At 50.4% G+C, this 18,508-nt stretch overlaps 1 protein-coding gene across 1 annotated transcript in view; it reads left to right on the top strand.

The window, feature by feature from the left end:
• Positions 1-426: 426 nt before the first annotated feature.
• Positions 427-18,508, top strand: part of DNAH1 (dynein axonemal heavy chain 1) — an 82,849-nt gene continuing 64,767 nt past the window's right edge. Inside the window, exons 1-7 of the mRNA XM_010365019.2 lie at positions 427-774; positions 1,785-1,857; positions 4,116-4,290; positions 4,712-4,868; positions 5,816-5,948; positions 9,079-9,240; positions 10,093-10,345. Coding sequence (XP_010363321.2) covers positions 442-774; positions 1,785-1,857; positions 4,116-4,290; positions 4,712-4,868; positions 5,816-5,948; positions 9,079-9,240; positions 10,093-10,345 — 1,286 coding nt within the window. The 5' untranslated portion in view covers positions 427-441. The remainder of the gene's footprint in view (positions 775-1,784; positions 1,858-4,115; positions 4,291-4,711; positions 4,869-5,815; positions 5,949-9,078; positions 9,241-10,092; positions 10,346-18,508) is intronic.

The raw sequence follows: 18,508 nt of genomic DNA, 5'->3' as shown, positions 1-18,508 counted from the left end.
TCATTTTAGGGAAATTTATTGGGTGAGCAAGCTCTGGGCCTCCCTCCCCATCTCCCGCTACTGAGAAGCCAGGCCTTATTCTATAAAATGGGGGAGAGGGGTGGACAAGTGCAGTCACACGCATGGGTTGGGGGCATCTGCAGTGCTTCCCCTCACTCGGCCCTTAACTCTGGTTAGGCTCATTTCTCACATGCAGTGTCCAGGGCAGGCCCCACTGTCTCCTGGTGGGACTTGGGGTACTGTATGCCCATCCAGATTAGGAGGAGACCACTCCCTCCTCCTTGCTCTTCTGTTACCCGTGGGTCATGGGCTGGGGCTTGTGGCAGACAGACAATCTAGGCATCCATATGTCTGGGGGCTGAGACAGAGGCTGGCAAGGGCGGACTGACGCTGAGATCTTCTCCTAGGAGCTTCAGCTGGGGCATCTCTCTGAGAAGCAGCATGGAGCAGCCTAACACTAAAGGCTGTAGCCCAGGAAGGACCCCTCAAGGCCCAGAGTGCAGTGGTGCTCCTGGAGTCCAAGTGGGGACCCACAGGGGCCTAGAGTATAACCCGGGGAAGATTCTTCCAGGATCAGACTATGGATTGGGGAATCCTCCAGCCCTTGACCCCAAGCTCCCACATTTATCCCTGCCCCCGGCCCCACCCACACTCTCAGACTTGGGGCAGCCCCGGAAGTCACCCCTGACAGGCAATGATAAGAAGTACCCACTGATGAAGCAGCGTGGGTTCTACTCTGACATCCTCAGCCCTGGAACCTTGGATCAACTTGGAGTGAGTATGGCAGCCATCCCCTACCAAGCCTCAACCCTTCCTCTGGGCTCCGTTCACCCATCCTTTCATCCTTCTCCCCATCAGTCAGTCCATCTGTTCATTTAGCTGTCTATCAACCTATCCATCTGTCTTTCTATCCATCTACCCTCTATTCTGCCCTCATCCATCCTTTCATCCATTTTTCTCACCACCCATCCATCTATCCATTCGACAACTCATTACTGAGCTCCTGCTGTGTGCCAGGCCCTGGACGGAGCCCTGGAGATGCAGCGGGGATGAGACGCCCATGTCCCTATTGTCGTTGTCATGGGGAAGTGGCTTTGGTAGGGAAGACCCCCTCTCCTGGCTCTGGTTGGGAAGTTCCACAGATGAGGTGATGTACTGCTGAGATCTAAGAGACAGGATGTAAGAGTGGGGCCTGGGAGCGTGTTCCAGGCAGAGGAGACAACAGGTACAAAGACTTGGGGTCCCTGAGAGAGGGCACAGCTGTGTGAAGAAGGCTAGAATGCAAAGGAGGAGGCTGGGGGTAGGGGAAAGAGGGGAGGGAATGACAAGGAGAGAATTCAGAGTCCTGTACGTCCCAGGCAGTCTTAGGCTTTAGACCAGGGAGGGGCCAAGAAAGAGAGGGCGAGGACCCCCTGATATGCATTACACCTGCAGTGCCAGTGGCCCTTGGGAGAGGAAGTACATACAGAGATACCTGCTGGCCTTGCAGTATCTGCTTCATGGCTCAGCCCCAGGATGCACTGTAGAGTGTTCTCAGAGCAAGGAGGGGAGCTGGGCTGGACCAGAATGGGGCGGGGTCAGGATGTCCTGGGTGGCCACAGATTGTTGCCCACTGTGGCCTTTGAACGGGAAATTGTGCGTACTCACTGGTTCTGCCCACTCTTGTGCTCCTGGAGTGCTCCCTGGTGGACCTCTAGGGAGGCGCCTGGCCTCAGGGTCCCTCCCAGGTCCTGCCTGTCCCTGGGATGTTGACACATGCTCAGGGCTCCGTGGTTTGGTTTCAGGAGGTGTGTCGTGGCCCCCGAATGAGCCAGAACCTCCTGCGGCAGGCTGACCTCGACAAGTTCACCCCAAGAGGTCAGTGCTCAGGAGGGCTGTGTGAGTGGGTTCCGGTAGGTATTTCCAAGCAGGCTTTTGGCCTCAGGGAGACAGCCTTTTCTTGGCTGTGGGCCTCAGCTTCCTTAACTGTGGAGTGGGGATAATAAGAAACAGGGTGCTTCACAAGCGCCCACTCATGGTGAGTGCTCAGTCAGCCATAGCTGCCAAGTCATTACTCTTAGTGGAGCCATGACCTTGACACTGGGCTGGGCTGGGCTGGGCTGCCAGGGGTCAGAGCCACAGCTTTCCTTCCCTGGCTGAGGTCAGAAGGGCATATGGGTGTATTTTCTGCCTCCTCTGGAATGTGGGCCCTGAAGAGGCCAGGACTGTCTGAGTTGCTCCCTGCTGGGGCCCCAGCACCTAGAACAGGGCCTGGCTCAGATAGATGCCTGGGAGATCCTTGCTGAAGGAGGAAAGGGGGCTCCTCCTCTCAGGCTCATGGAGAGTCTCAGAGCATAGCTGGGGTGGTGAGGACTGGGACAGGTCTGCAGGGTGTGGGGCCTTCCCCAGTGGCAGAGGGGAGTACAGGGGCTCCAGGAGAAGCCCTGAGTGGTGGTGAGGAACTGCACAGGTGGCCTCCCACCTGGCCAGAGTTTGCCCCTCTCCCCTGGCAGGCAGGATGTCCCCTTGGATCAGGCCCAGATGCCCTGTGGCTCCCCCTGTCCACCCCTCCTCCCTACCCCGAGGAAAGACCTGGCTCCTTGCTGTCACTGTCCAGACCAGTCCTCCGAGCCCACAGGCCTTAGAAAACACCATGAGCATGTACATTTGTGCGCTTACCTGAGGGTCTGGCCTATTGTTTCCAACAGTATCACAAGTATCCGTGACCCAGAAAATGGCTACCAACCACAGATCTCAGCACTGAGGGTATTGGGAATGGTGCTCCTGCCACTCATGGCAGGGTGGGCAGGGGGTGATCGGCAGATGGCAGCTCTGCCCACATGAGAAAAAGTAGGTCCCAGCGGCACAGGGTAGTGTCAGTCAGGGCTCTCAGCAGCCAGTTGTGGACATTCACTCTGCTGCCCGAGGGCTGGGGTAGCCTCCCCCAGCACACGGACACAGCAGGGTCTGGAGGCCAGGCATGGGTCTCTTCACCCTGGCTCCTTCTTGGCCACTGAGTGGGTTCTGGGGGTGGAGTGGTGTCATGCAGCCTCAAGAACTGGTGATTAGGGCTCTGAAAAGAGCCTTCTTGGCAGCCCTGAGATCTGGGCCTTTTTGATGGGGTCCCTTGACTACTCGGCAACCTGGTGAGAGCAGACTCCAGCTAATAGTGGAGGCTCCACTGAGCCTTGGACACCGCCCAGGTCCCACCTCTAGAGGCCTCTGTGGGACCCCAGATGCCACTCCTAAGATGGGCCCTCCTGCAGCATGACCACCTCTTGGTCCCAGGGAGGCAGTAAGGCCCAAGGAAGGGGTCACCAGGGCCCTTGGGACTCTGGACCCTTCTTCCAACTGGAAAATAGAGGGGACCATCAGGAGGCTGCCCAGAGCCCAGCCAGGCCCTCGGAAATGTGGTCATCCCCTCCTGAAGCAAATGCCCACACCCGTCTCCCCACCTCTGTGGTCTCACTTTGCCTGGGACTTTCTTCTCCATTGACCATCTGGTGTCGCGGGCAAACTGAGATGGATGGTCATCCTATCAATCGATCTCTCCCCACCAACTCCCCTTCCCCCAGGTATAGAATGGAAGCCTCTGTATACCCTGCTCATCTAAGTAGGGGCAGTCATTTTGTGATTTGAGGGTCCTGCAGGGGCAGAATGGTGGAGCCACCCACAGTATCCAGGATGCCTCAAGCTGGCAATAGCCTCAGGGAATGAATATCAGACTCTAATATGCTGAGGGGGCCTCTGCAGTAGGGGTGGGAGGAGCCCATCCCATTTCATCTTCCTGTCTAGTGGTAACCCTCGCCCTTGTTGAACTCAACACCTGGCTTGAGCAATGGCCCCTGGTGCTGGAGTCATGGGTGGTATGGAAAGGAGTGGTCAAGAATGCTGGCTCTGGACAGGGAGAGCAGGGCCAGGACAGACCTTCTGGAAGCCACCATCCCTCCAGGCTCATAGCCCCAGGGCACCTGGTGCCATGCCTTTCTCCCAGCCACTGCCCAGCCACAGGCAAGCTCTGAGCTTCCCACACTCCAAAGCATACTGCCTGATTGGTGATTTGTTTTATGGGGTGGAGGCTGGTTGTTGGGTGCTGGCCTGAGCCCCAAAGCCCCTGCCCCTGCTTCTGCCTGCAGTCGGAACCTTCGAGGTTCCTGAGGACTTCCAGGAGCGCGTGGAGCAGCAGTGCATTGGGTCCACCACCCGGCTGCTCGCCCAGACTGACTTCCCGCTGCAGGCCTATGAGCCCAAGGTGCAGGTCCCTTTCCAGGTGCTGCCAGGCCAGCGTCCTCGCAAGATTGAGATCGAGAGGTACGGCTGGGTGGGCTGTGGGGAGACTGTCCAGGAGATGGCATCCACCTGTCTCAGGGGGTGAGGAACTGCAGATCACCAGGTGACAATATTCATAGCAGAACCTGTGCACAAGTGTTTAGATCGAATCTTCTAGCCCTTTGGTGTCTTAATAGGAACAATTTACATGTTTTGGAATTGGGAAGGTGGTGTTGAGGTCAGTGAATGGGACTGCGGGGCAGGACAGAAGGGTAATTGGAGCCCAGGACACCAGCCCCAGCCACCACACCACTTCCTGATGAGTCTCAGAGGGGCGGAGGGCTCCAGAGGGGTTGCTCGGCCACACCCCTGTCCCCACAACCCCGTAAGCCCTTGTGGACACCCATGGAACCACGTCACACAAGCCAAGCCATCCTGAGGTCCCCTCCCTGCCCTTGACCAGGAGGAAACAGCAGTACCTGAGCCTGGACATTGAGCAGTTGCTGTTCAGCCAGGGCATCGACTCCAACAAGCTCATGCCTAGGCACCTGGACCCCCAGCACCCCCAAACCATCGAGCAGGGCCATGACCCACTCTTCCCCATCTACCTCCCACTGAAGGTGAGCCGGGCTTCCACAGATGGTTGAGGGACGGGGAACAGAGGTGCAGGACCCCAGTGGAAGCTCAAGAGTCAGATCTGAAAGGGGATTCCCACACCAGTCACCAGCACTCTCTTGTCAAACAGGGCAGGTCAACAATAGGAACCCATCCCAGGTAGTTTGAGCATCCTAGATGCAGCAGGAGGGGCCCCCAGCCCCCCTGGAATGCTGAGTCTTTGCTTCTTCCCTGGGTAGACTGTATGCCTGGCCTTGGCCTCCATGCCACCCATGGGCAACCTAGATGTGGCCCAGCTGGACTGTGGAGTAGTCCTACCTGACCAGGGCCCACCTCAGGGTAGGGAGCTGCTTCTGGGCTCACTGAAACGGGAAGAGCAGGGATGGAAGAGGGAATCAGTGCCACCCCCTTGGGGTATGAATCAGGAAATGAACCCAGGGAGGAGAAAGAGGGAGCATGGCCTGGCTCTGGCTTTCACCCACCTCCCCTCCCTTCCTCTCTGCGGCCCTGAGTGTCTCTCGCCTGGTGGTCCCTGTAAGGAGGTAAAGCTGAGTCTAGCTAAGGGCTGCCTCCTGACAGCCCCGGATCTCATCATTTCCAAGTTGTAGTAGGGTCCCCAGGAAAACCCAAGGGCCACCTCTTCCCTTGGGCCTGAGCTAGGTGGCCCTGGGCAGTGGGAGAAAGAACCTACCGCCTGCTCTGGGTCCCTGGACACTCGTCTGCCTGAGCCTCAGGTGGCTTGGCTGGATGGGGATCCAGGGTTTCAAACACCCAACCAGATGCTGTGTACCCCTGGGAGCAGCAGTGGAGAGGGTCAACCCCCAGTCCCAGCCTGCAGCTCTCTCACCTGGGGAGGGGATTACTTAGGCGCTCCATCCTTTGGCACACCCAGTCCCACCTGGGCCCCACTAGAGGAGCTGCTTCCTCCCAACGTTGGTCTGCTTTCTTCCAGGTATTTGACAATGAGGACTTTGACTGCCGGACTCCCAGAGAGTGGATCAACATGGGTTTGGAGCCATGGTCTCCGGACAGGAAACCTGTCCCAGGAAAAGCCCTCCTGCCCACTGATGACTTCCTGGGGCATGGTGAGCAAGGCCAGTCTGGAGTGAGGGCACTATCTCATTCCAGTAGCAGCCCTGTCACAGACTCTGGGCTCCCCTGGGACCTGGCAGCCACCGAAGGCGAGGGGTCTTTCAAGACCTCTCAGCTGGGAGACAGGCCTAGGAGCTGGCCTCACAGAGGCAGGAAATGCAGGGACCAGGGAGAACAATGTCGGGAGAGCTGGAAAAGGGACAGCTGGATGGTGGCTAGTGTTTTGAAAAATCTTTGATTTATTGTTAGTAAAATGTGTACATGCTGGTTGGGAATGTTGAAACATGCACGAGGGGCACAGTTCTCCTCTCCATCCCTCCATCCAGAAGCCCCATTGTTGCAGCTCTAACCGTGGCCCCTCAGCTTTCACTTCTGTGTGCACAACACATACCATCACACACTTGCTCACAAACACACATCCCCATCGTCACACACATTGACAAACACACTCACTGTCACACACACCCCCAACAACCACTCTCATGTACACATTTTCACCACACAGAAACACACTCGCCTAATGTCACCCATCAACAACCACTGTCACACCTCACCATGCCCACTTGATGCCACGCAGGTTTGCGTTGTCTTGGCCTTGTCTGTATCTGCCCAGGGAGTGCCCCTGACTGCTCCTTTGGCCTCAGGCCTGCCCCAGTGGCTGTGAAGGTTCTCCCGTTTCCCGCTGTGGAAAGCAATGCCAGGTGGGCATCCATGGCTGCTGTCTTGGCCTGCACAGCTGGCTCTCGATGCAGCATCCTAGGAAGGTCTGGGTCATCATTTGGGAAGTTGGAGGTGTCTGTTCCCCTGTGCAGGGCTGAAGGCTGCTCTGCTCCCCACCTGGTGGGTGGACAAGATGCTGTGAGTGGGGAGTGGGCCCAGTAGGCCAGCTCCAGGTGGGAAGCAGGATTGTGAGAGCCATGACTGGTTTTAAGACTGCGCAGCGAGTCCATTGAGCAGGCTGTAAATTTATGTTTCATTTTAAAAACACGTTAATGCTGGAATCAATTTCTCTGAACTAGACAAGAAGCCCAGAATGTTCCCTTTACTTTGGACTTAATTACAAAAATAATTTAACTCAATTGTTCCCAGATCACCAATTCCTGGTGATAAAACCAGAAGGTTTGGGACTGCATTAACCTTAAATGCACCAAGTACCAGGCTCCACCGAGGTGCTCTGCTTACTCCCCTTCACATGGCCCTGGTCTGGGGTGGTGGCATGGGTGGGAGGATGGGTGAGCAGGGAGGGGCTCTGCAGGGGACCTCTTGTTTTCTGCTGGGGGCTTCCAGTGACATATTTTCATCTGATTTGAGCAGACACAAGGCCAGCATTTTCAGAAAGGGAACCTACTAGGAAGGGAAGGGAAAAGCAAAACAGAGAAGCAAAATAGGTGAGCTATAGGCCTTCTTTATCCATTCTTCACTCATCCTCTAGCTGGTGTCAACAGGTGGGGAGCATTTCCTGAGAATTCCAGCCCTTCCTTTCTCAACCCAGTCTGTAGAACTCAAACAAAACAAAACAAAAAAACAGGGGATAGGCCTGGTGACTCACGCCTGTAATCCCAGTACTTTGGGAAGCTGAGGCGGGCGGATCATGAGGTCAGGAGTTCAAGACCAGCCTGAACAACATGGTGAAACCCAGTCGCTAGTAAAAATACAAAAATTAGCTGGCCATGGTGGCGCACACCTGTAATCCCACCTACTCGGGAGGCTGAGGCAGGAGAATTGCTTGAACCTGGGAGGCGGAGGTTGCAGTGAGTGGAGATTGTACCACTGCACTCCAGCATGGGCAACAGAGCGAGACTCCATCTCAAAAAAACAAAAACAAACAAAACAAAACAAAACAAACAAACAGCTTTTATCTCGGCTCACTGCAACCTCCATGTCCCAGGTTTAAACAATTTTTGTGCCTCAGCCTCCCAAGTAGCTGGGACTTCAGGCACACACCACTACTCCCAGCTAATTTTTTGTATTTTTGTGGAGACAGGGTTTCACCATGTTGCCCAAGGTAGTCTTGAACTCCTGAGTGCAATCTGCCCACCTCTGCCTCCCAGAGCAGGGATTATAGGCTTGAACCACTGCACCTGGCCTCAGTTTGTTTTTAAGCCACTATGCATTGCGGCTGCTCTACTGGGCACCAAGTGTGTGCATCTTCCTTCTGCAAAAATTTATCAAACACCTGCAAGGTACTAGTTTTCATTCTAGGCCCAGGGACACAGCTGTGACTGAGATGGGACAAAGTCACTCCTGCCCTTAGTGAGCTGACACTAGTATGAGCAGGTCAGCTGTGAACCAGGAGTTGATGCATAAATAGTGTGACTTTCGGCACTGTGAGGGATAGAATGGGGTAACAAGTCAGAGAGTGCCTGGGACAGGGGTGCTATTTTAGACACAGAGGCTTCTCCTTGGTGAAGGGAACAACCAGCAATGAGGTGGCCTGAGTGGACAGTGTTCCAAGCCGAGGGCACAGCCAGTGCAGAGGCTCTGCCATGGGAACAAGGTTGAAACTCACGGTAATAGCCAGATATCCAGTGTGGCTGGAGAGAAATGTGTGAGGGGCAGCGGCAGGAGGTAAGCTAGAGAAGTGGGCACAGGCTTTCAGCCCAGGGAACCAGTGGGAGGCCCATCCTGACCAAAGAGCAGCTCCTTCCCTGTCCTGCCCTGCCGGGCCCTGTTCTCAGATGAGGGGCCCAGGGACTGAGCAGCCAGGGGCAGCCTGTGAGGAGGTCTTCACCCTGCCCCTGGTCACCTTGAAGGGGGTCCAACTCATTCATGACCTTTACAAATGGGTTCTCAGCAGGTCTCCCTTAACTTGGGGCTTTCGTGCTGCCTGTCCCAGCCTCCTATTGGCCTGTGTGTCTCTCTGCCCTGGTGGAGGTTGTGCTGAGCACCAGGGCAGAGAAGCCTGGTCTTTCTGGCTCTCCTGCAGCCCGGGTTCCTCAGAGGCCAGCTCGGCTGGGAGGAAACAGGGTCCTGGCTCTGCTGGAGCAGATGGGGGCATCCCGGCGGGAGAGACTCCAGACTGGTGATCTCTGAGACCCATTCCCAGCGCTGCTGCCAGCACTCAGAGTCCCCTTCCTGCCCCCATGGCAGGTGGCACTGGTGGGGTTTCCTCTTCTGTTTCAGAGGACCCCAAGAGTCAGAAGCTGAAGTACGAATGGTGCAAGGTCGGCGTCCTGGACTACGACGAGGAGAAGAAGCTATACCTGGTGCACAAGACAGACGAGAAAGGCCTGGTGCGAGATGAGATGGGGAGGCCCATCCTGAATGCAGGGGTCACCCCTGAAGGTACGAGCTGCTGCTGCTGCCCCAGGCAGACCCCCAGCTTGGGCCTGACCGGCCCATGACTGAGGCCAACCCCGCCCAGGGCACTGCCAAATCAGTTCTGGATTCTACTTTGCTCTGTTTGCCCAACGCACTGACTGGTAAGGACCAGAGGACTCATCACTCAAGATACCCCAGAAAGGGCAAGTGGCCATTATTTGGCATGTCAGCTCTGAGCCCAAGTCCCATCAATAAGTGATGCCTGCCCTGGGTGTGGGATCAAGGGATGGGCACTTGAACAGCCATGCCTGTATAACTGCTTGTCTAAATACTTTCTTTTCTTTTTCTTTTTTTCTTTTTTTTTTTTTTTTTTTTTTGAGACAGAGTCTGGCTCTGTCACCCAGGTTGGAGGGCGGTGGTGCAATCTTGGCTCACTGTGACCTCTTCCTCCCGGGTTCAAGTGATTCTTGTGCCTCAGTCTCCCAAGTAGCTGGGATTACACGCACCCACCACCACACCTGGCTACTTTTTCGTATTTTTAGTAGAGACAGGATTTTACCATGGTGGCCAGGTTGGTCTCGAACTCCTGGCCTCAAGCAATCCTCCCCCCTCGGCCTCCCAAAGTGCTGGGATTACAGTTGTCAGCCACCGCACCCCAGCCTTGTCTATGTGCTTTCACATCCGTCCATGATACCTTGCGAGATGGGCCGGGCAGGGAGTGTCGTCATGCCCATTTCACAGATGCAACAGGGGGTCAGAAGAGGGAAACAATTTGTTCAGGGCCACAGGGCACCCGCGGCACAGCCGGCCGGAACCTAGTGCTCCAGCCCAGAAGCCTGACTGTGTGTCCCCTTCTCCCTCCCACCTGGCCCCCAGGAAGGCCCCCTCTTCAGGTGTGTCAGTACTGGGTGCCACGGATCCAGCTTCTCTTCTGTGCTGAGGACCCTTGTGTGTTCGCACAACGTGTGGTCCAGGCCAACGCCCTGCGCAAGAACACGGAAGCGCTGCTGCTCTACAACCTGTATGTGGACTGCATGCCCTCTGATGGCCAGCGTGTCATCAGTGAACAGAGCCTGAGCAAGATCAAGCAGTGGGCCCTGAGCACGCCTCGGATGCGCAAAGGCCCCTCGTGAGTCCCCGCTCGGCCTTCCCCATTCTGGGCATCTCCTTCTCCAGGGAACCTTCCCCTGGGAAGTTGGTGCTACTTTAGGGTGGAGCTCCCTCAGGGCTCGTCTGTTTGAGACTGTCCTGCCTATTGCCCTATGGACTTGGGGCCCCAAACAACTTTTTGTCCATCTCCAGATCCCTCATTATCCATATGGACTCTTGGATTCTTATTTTATTCAAAGGGTTACAATGGACTACTTTTTTAAAATTTCGATGCTCAAATTGTCCCAGATTTGGCCACTGGGAGACTTTTCAAGTTAATTCCTGTGTCGTTTTACCATGTTTCCATTATTCTTCAAAACCCTCGGATGATGGTTTATTAGCAACGTGCCCCTAAGATAACTTCACTTTCTGGCACAGCAAGAATTTCCAGGCTCATTGTGTATTTTCCCAGGTCCAGTCCTGAAACCAGCTGTTTCTCCAAGGAAACTCCTTTTATTATTTTAGTTTATTTTTTGAGACAGGTTCTTACTCTGTCACCCAGGCTGGAGAGCCTGGAGTGCAGTGGGGCCATCTTGGCTCACGGTAGCCTCAGTTTCCTGTGCCCAAGCAAGCCTCCTACCTCAGACTCCTGAGTAGCTGGGACTTAGGCATGTACCACAACATCTGGCTAATTCTGTTTATTTTTTGTAGAGACAGATATCCCTATGTTGCCTAGGCTGGTCTTGAATGCCTAGGCTCAAGTAAATCTCCCACCTTGGCTTCCCAAAGTGTTAGGATTATAGGCATGAGCCATCATGCCTGGGTGGAAGTTCCTTTTAGTTGAGGAATGATATTTAGAAGCCAAGATTTGGACATTAGATGTGCTCATTGCTACTGGGATATCATTATTTTGAGACTTCCATAGCAGGCAGATCTGGGAAATATATATACGGATGGTCCCCAATTTATGATAGTTTGACTTACCATTTTTCTTTCTTTCTTTCTATTTATTTATTTATTTAGTTAGTTAATCAGTTATTTTGAGACGGAGTTGGATTCTTGTCTCCCAGGCTAGAGTACAGTGACTTGATCTTGGATCGCTGCAACGTCTGCCTCCTGGGTTCAAGAGATTCTCCTGCCTCAGCCTCCCAGGTAGCTGGGATTAAAGGAACCCGCCACCATGCCTGGCTAATTTTTGTATTTTTAGTAGAGATGAGGTTTCACTATTTTGGCCAAGCTGGTCTCAAGCTCCCGACCTCAGGTAATCCACCAGTCTCAGCCTCCCAAAGGGATTACAGGTGTGAACCACCACACCCAGCTGACTTACCATTTTTCAACTTTATGATGGTGTGAAAGTGATATGCATTCAGTAGAAACTGTACTTCAAGCATCCATGCAACTGATCTTTTTTTCATTTTCAGTAGTATTCATTTCAAGAGATTTTTAACACTTTATTATAAAATAGACTTTGTGTTACATAATTTTGCCCAACTGTAGGCTGTGAGTGTTCTGAGCACATTTAAGGTAGATTAGGCTAAACTATGGTGTTCAGTAGCTTAGGTGTATCAAGTGCATTTTAAACTTATGACAGGTTTACTTGGAATGTAGCCCCACTGTAAGTAGAGGAGCATCTGTATATTTACAGTCATGCATCACTTAATGATGGGGAGGTGTTCTGAGAAATGTGTCGTTAGATGATTTCATCGTTGTGCAAACATCATAGTGTGTACTGACACAGACCTTGATGATATAGCTGGCTGCACACCCAGAATATATGGTACAGCCTAGTGCTCCTAGGCCACAAAACTATACAGGGTGTGATTATTGAATATTGCAGGCAACTGTAACACAATGGTAAGTATTCGTGTATCTAAATATAGAAAATGTACAGTAAAAATACAGTATACAAGGTAAAACATGGTACATCTACGTAGGGCACTTACCATGAGTGGACTTTGCAGGGCTGGAAGTTGCTCTGGTTGAGTCAGTGAGTGAGTGGTGAGTGAATGTGAAGACCTAGGATATTATTATACGCTACTGTGGACTTTATAAATACTGTGTACACTTAGGCTACACTAAATTTATTTTAACATTTTCTTTCTTCAATAATAAATCAACCCAACACACCTTAGGACCAGGCATGATGGCTTACATCTGTAATCCCAGCACTTTGGGAGGCCAAGGTGGGTGGGTTGATTGAGGCCAGGAGTTCAAGACTAGCCTGGCCGGCCGGGCGCGGTGGCTCAAGCCTGTAATCCCAGCACTTTGGGAGGCCGAGGCGGGCGGATCACGAGGTCAGGAGATCGAGACCATCCTGGCTAACACGGTGAAACCCCGTCTTTACTAAAAAATACACAAAACTAGCCGGGCAACGTGGCGGGCGCCTGTAGTCCCAGCTACTCGGGAGGCTGAGGCAGGAGAATGGCGTGAACCCGGGAGGCGGAGCTTGCAGTGAGCTGAGATCCGGCCACTGCACTCCAGCCTGGGCGGCAGAGCGAGACTCTGTCTCAAAAAAAAAAAAAAAAAAAAAAGACTAGCCTGGCCAACATGGCAAAACGCCATCTCTACTTTAAAAAATACAAAAATTAGCTGAGCATGGTGGCACATGACTATAATACCAGCTACTTGGGAGGCTGAGGCACCAGTCACTTGAACCTGGGAGGCAGAGGTTGCAGTGAGCTGAGATGGCTCCACTGCACTCCAGCATAGGTGACAGAGTTGAGACTTTCTCAAAAATATATAATTAATTAATTAATTTTAGCTTACTTTAACTTTTCTATTTTATAAACTTTTAATTAAAAAAAACTTTTTGACTCTTTTGTATTAACATATTTTCTTTAAGGTTGGACACTGTGGCTCATGCCTGTAATCCCAGCACTTTGGGAGGCTGAGGCGGGTGGATCACTTGAGGTCAGGAGTTCGAGACCAGCCTGGCCAATATAGTGAAACGCTGTCTCTACTAAAAATACAAAAATTAGCCAGGTGTGGTCGTGGGTGCCCGTAATCCCAGCTACCTAGGAGGCTGGGGCAGGAGAATCTCTTAAACCCTGGAGGTGGAAGTTACAGTGAGCCAAGATCGTACCACTGCACTCCAGCCTGGGGGACAGAGTGAGACTCCATTTCAAAAAAAAAATATATATATATATATATATTTTTTTTTCTTAAATCCTTATTCTGTAAGCTTTTAAAAAATGAGTTTTTTGTTTGTTTGTTTGTTTTTTGCTTTTTAAACATTTTTGTTAAAAACAAAGACACAAGAACACACATTAGCTTAGGCCTGCACAGGGCCTGGGTCATCAATATCACTATCTTCCAGCTCTACATCTTATCCCACTAGAAGGTCTTCAGGGACAGTAATGAGACAGTAATCTTCAGGGACAGATGACACATGGAGCTGTCATCTCCTGTGATTATGGGATACTTTCTGAAGGACCTGCCTGAGGCAGTTTTACAGTTAACTTAAAAAAAAGAAAAGGTAGAAGGAGTACACTCTAAAATAACAATTAAAAAGTATAGTATAGTATGGTATAGTAAATAAACCAGTAACACAGTCATAATTATCATTATCACTTATGTTCTGTACATAACTGTATGAGCTATGCTTTTATATGACTGGCTGCAGTAGGTTTGTTTACACTAGCATCACTGCAAACACTTGAGTAATTTGTTGCATTTTGACATTACGATGGCTATGACGTCACTAAGCAATGGGAATTTTTCAGCTCCATTATAATCTTATGGAACCACCATCATATATGCAATCTGTAACCAAAATGTCATTATGTAACACTTGACTGTATGTATACTACTCAAAATAGCTATTACTCAAAAAGCTATACTCAGAGATCTGTTACTCTTCACCTCCACATCCTGTCCACATTCCCCATCTTTTCCATTGTGTTCCTACCACATGCCCGCAGGTAACCAATATTGATAGTTTCTCGTTTATCCTTTCTGTGTTTTTTATTGCACAAATGAGTAGAAACATGTATATTTCAGATATATGTATGTTTTCTTATACTCCCCACTTTCTTACGTGAAGGGTAGCATGCTACAGACGTTCTTTCGCACATTCAATTGTCTTGGCATCCTTGTTAAAAATCATTTGACTGGCCGGGTGTGGTGGCTCACACTTGTAATCCTATCACTTTGGGAAGCAGAGGCGGGCAGATCACCTGAGGTCAGGAGTTGGAGACCAGCCTGGCCAACATGGTAAAACCCCGTCTCTACTAAAAATACAAAAATTAGCTTGGCGTGGTTCACATGCCTGTAGCCCCAGCTACTCAGGAGGCCGAGGCACAAGAATTGTTTGAACCCAGGAGGCGGAGGTTGCAGTGACCCGAGATGGTGCTGCTGCACTCCAGCCTGGGTGACAGAGGGAGACTCTGTCTCAAAAAAAAAGAAAAGAAAAGAAAAGAAAAGAAAGAGGCCGGGCGCGGTGGCTCAAGCCTGTAATCCCAGCACTTTGGGAGGCCGAGACGGGTGGATCACGAGGTCAGGAGATCGAGACCATCCTGGTCTACACGGTGAAACCCCGTCTCTACTAAAAAATACAAAAAACTAGCCGGGCGAGATGGCGGGCGCCTGTAGTCCCAGTTACTCGGGAGGCTGAGGCAGGAGAATGGCGGAAACCCGGGAGGCGGAGCTTGCAGTGAGCCGAGATCGCGCCACTGCACTCCAGCCTGGGCTACAGAGCGAGACTCCGTCTCAAAAAAAAAAAAAAGAAAAGAAAAGAAAGAAAGAAATTGGTCTATTTTAAGCTTTCTACTTCTAATGGAGTCGTTTTCTTATACATTGTTTCTCTAGAAAATTATCCATCTTATATCTGTTTTGAAATATATTTGCATAGAATTCTGCAAAGTTGTTTTTTATTTTCAATTTTTTTTTTCTGGTTCAATGTTTACTCCTCATTACCTATTATTTTGTAAAGTATGCTCTCTTCCTGTTTTTGCTTTATTAAGTTACTTAGTAGTTTGTTCAGTTTTTTTTTGTTGTTGTTGTTGTTGTTTGTTTTTTGTTTCGAGACAGAATTTCGCTCTTGTTACCCAGGCTGGAATGCAATGGCGCAATCTCGGCTCACTGCAACCTCTGCCTCCCGGGTTCAAGAGATTCTCCTGCCTCAACCTCCTGAGTAGCTGGGGTTACAGGTACCCGCCACCACACCTGGCTAATTTTTTGCAGTTTTAGTAGAGATGGAGTTTCACCATGTTGGCCAGGCTGGTCTCAAACTCCTGACCTCAGGTGATCCACCTGCCTTGGCCTCCCAAAGTGCTGGGATTACAGGTGTGAGCCACTGCGCCAGGCCTGGTTTGTTAATTTAAAAAAGAGGATTTAGGTTTATTAATGTAATTGCTTTTCTATATCTCTCTTATGAATTTCTACTTTTATCTTTATTTCCTTCCTTGTGCCATCTTTGGGCTTACCTGTGTGTGTGTGCCTGCATGTATTAGGAATTTAATTCATTTCGTTCTTATTGACAAATGTGTTTAAGGCTATGAACTTTCTTCTGATAATTGCTTTAAAAGTAGTCCACAGAGGGGCTGGGCACGGTGGCTCACGCCTGTAATCCCAGCACTTTGGGAGGCCGAGGCAGGTGGATCACGAGGTCAAGAGACCATTCTGGCCAACATGGTGAAACCCCGTCTCTACTAAAAATGCAAAATTAGCCGGGCATGGTGGCAGGTGCCTGTAGTCCCAGCTACTTGGGAGGCTGAGGCAGGAGAATTGCTTGAACCCAGGAGGCAGAGGTTGCAGTGAGCCGAGATTGTGCCATTGCACTCCAGTCTGGTGACAGAGCCACACTCCATCTCAAAAAAAAAAAAAAAAAAAAAAAAAGGTAGTCCACAAATTCTGAAGCCTAGTATTTCTTTTTTTTTTTTCCCCTTGACACTCAACTCCGCCTCCTGGGTTCAAGCAATTCTCGTGCCTTAGTCTCCCTGAGTAGCTGAAATTACAGGTGTCTGCTACCACGCTTGGCTAATTTTTGTATTTTTAGTAGAGATGGGGTTTTCCCATGTTGGCCAGGTTGGTTTTGAACTCCTGACCTCAGGTAATCCGCCTGTGTCGGCCTCCCAAAGTGCTGGGATTACAGGTATGAGCCACCGCACCTGACCCTTTTTCCTTTTTTTTTTTTTTTTTTTTTTGAGGTGGAGTTTTGTTCTTGTTGCCCAGGCTGGAATTCAATGGCACAATCTCGGCTCACCGCAACCTCTGTCTCCTGGGTTCAAGCGATTCTCCTGCCTCAGCCTCCCGAGTAGCTGGGATTACAGGCATGTGCCACCACACCTGACTAATTTTGTATTTTTAGTAGAGACGGGGTTTCTCCATGTTGGTCAGGTGGGTCTCAAACTCCTGACCTCAAGTGATCTGCCCGCCTTGGCCTCCGAAAGTGCTGGGATTACAGGCATGAGCCACTGTGCCCAGCCCCTTTTTCCCATTTTTTAAATGGGATAATTCATTTTTTCTTTGTTCAATTGCTCAAGTTCCTTATGGATTCTGGATATTAGATCTTTGTCAGATGCATAGTTTGTGAATATTTTCTCCAATTCTGCAGGCTGTCTGTCTACTCTGTTGATAGTTTCTTTTGCTGTGCAAAAGCTCTTTAATTAGGTCCCACTCTTCAATTTTTGTTTTTGTTGCAATTGCTTTTGAGGACTTAGTTATAAATTCTTTCCCAAGGCCAACGTCCAGAATGGTGATTCCTAGGTTTTCTTCTAGGATTCTTATGGTTTGAGGTCTAACATTTAAATCTTTAATCCTGGTTGAACGAGATGGCTGACACCTATAATCTCAGCACTTTAGGAGGTTGAGCGAGGTGGATGGTTTGAGCTCAGGAGTTCAAGATCAGCCTGGAGAACATGGTGAAACCTCATCTCTACCAAACACCACAAAAAAATTAGCCAGGCATGGTGGGGCGCACCTGTTGTCCTAGCTCCTTGGGAGGCTGAGGTGGGAGGATCACTTGAACCTAGGAGGTGGAGGTTGCAGTGAGACGCACTGGTACCACTGCACTCCAACCTGGGTGACAGAGTGAGATGCTGTCTCAGAAAAAAAAAAAGAAAGAAAGAACAACTTAAATCTTTAATCCATCTTGAGTTAATTTTTGTTTATGGTGAAAGGTAAGGGTCCAGTTTCAATCTTCTGCATATGGCTAGCCAGCTATCCCAGCACCATTTATTGAATAGGGAGTCCTTTCCTATAGGGGGAACCAGCCCCCAGTATTTCAACATAGGTTTTTTTCTATTTTCCCTAAGTGTCGGCCAGTCTGAGAAATAAAGAGAAAGAGTACAAAGAAATAAATTTTACAGCTTGGCCTCCAGGGATGACATCACATATCGGCAGTTTCTGTGATGCCCCTTGAGCCACAAAACCAGCAAGTTTTTATTAGGGATTTCAAAAGGGGAGGGGGATACGAACAGGGAGTAAGTCACAAAAATCACATGCTTGAAAGGGCAATAAAAGATCACAAGGGCAGAGGCAGAGCAAGATCACAAGGCCAGGGTGAAATTAGAATTACTGATGAGGTTCCATGTCCCGCTGGGCATGCATTGTCATTGACAAACATCTTAACAGGAAACAGGGTACAAGAGCAGACAACCAGTCTGACTAGAATTCGCCAGGCTGGAATTTCCTAATCCTAGCAAGCCTGAGGGCACTGCCGGAGACCAGGGCGTATTTCATCCCTTATCTTCAACCACTTAAGGCAGACACTCCCAGAGTAGCTGTCCACAAACCTCCCCTGGGAATGCATTCTTTTCCCAGGGTTATTCCTTGCTGGGAAAAGAATTCAGTGATATTTCTCCTATTTGCTTTCTGCAATAAGAAAAATATGACTCTGTTCTGCTTGGCCCCGCTGGCAGTCAGACCTTACGGTTATCTCCCTTGTTCCCTGAAAATCGCTGTTATCCTGTTCCTTTTCAGGGTGCCCAGATTTCATATTGTTCAAACACACATGTTTTACAAGCAATTTGTACAGATAATGCAATCATCACAGGGTCCTGAGGCGACATACATCCTCAGCTTACGAAGATGATGGGATTAAGATATTAAAGTAAAGACAGGCATAGGAAATTATAAGAGTATTGACTGAGGAAGTGATAAATGTCCATGAAATCTTCATAATTTATGTTCAGAGATTGCAGTAAAGACAGGCATAAGAAATTATAAAAGTATTAATTTGGGGAACTAATAAATGTCCATGAAA

This window comes from Rhinopithecus roxellana, chromosome 1 (assembly GCF_007565055.1).
Source record: "Rhinopithecus roxellana isolate Shanxi Qingling chromosome 1, ASM756505v1, whole genome shotgun sequence".
NCBI classification, from domain to species: domain Eukaryota; kingdom Metazoa; phylum Chordata; class Mammalia; order Primates; family Cercopithecidae; genus Rhinopithecus; species Rhinopithecus roxellana.
Note: the sequence above shows the minus strand (reverse complement) of the source record. Positions and strands in the feature narration are given on the sequence as shown.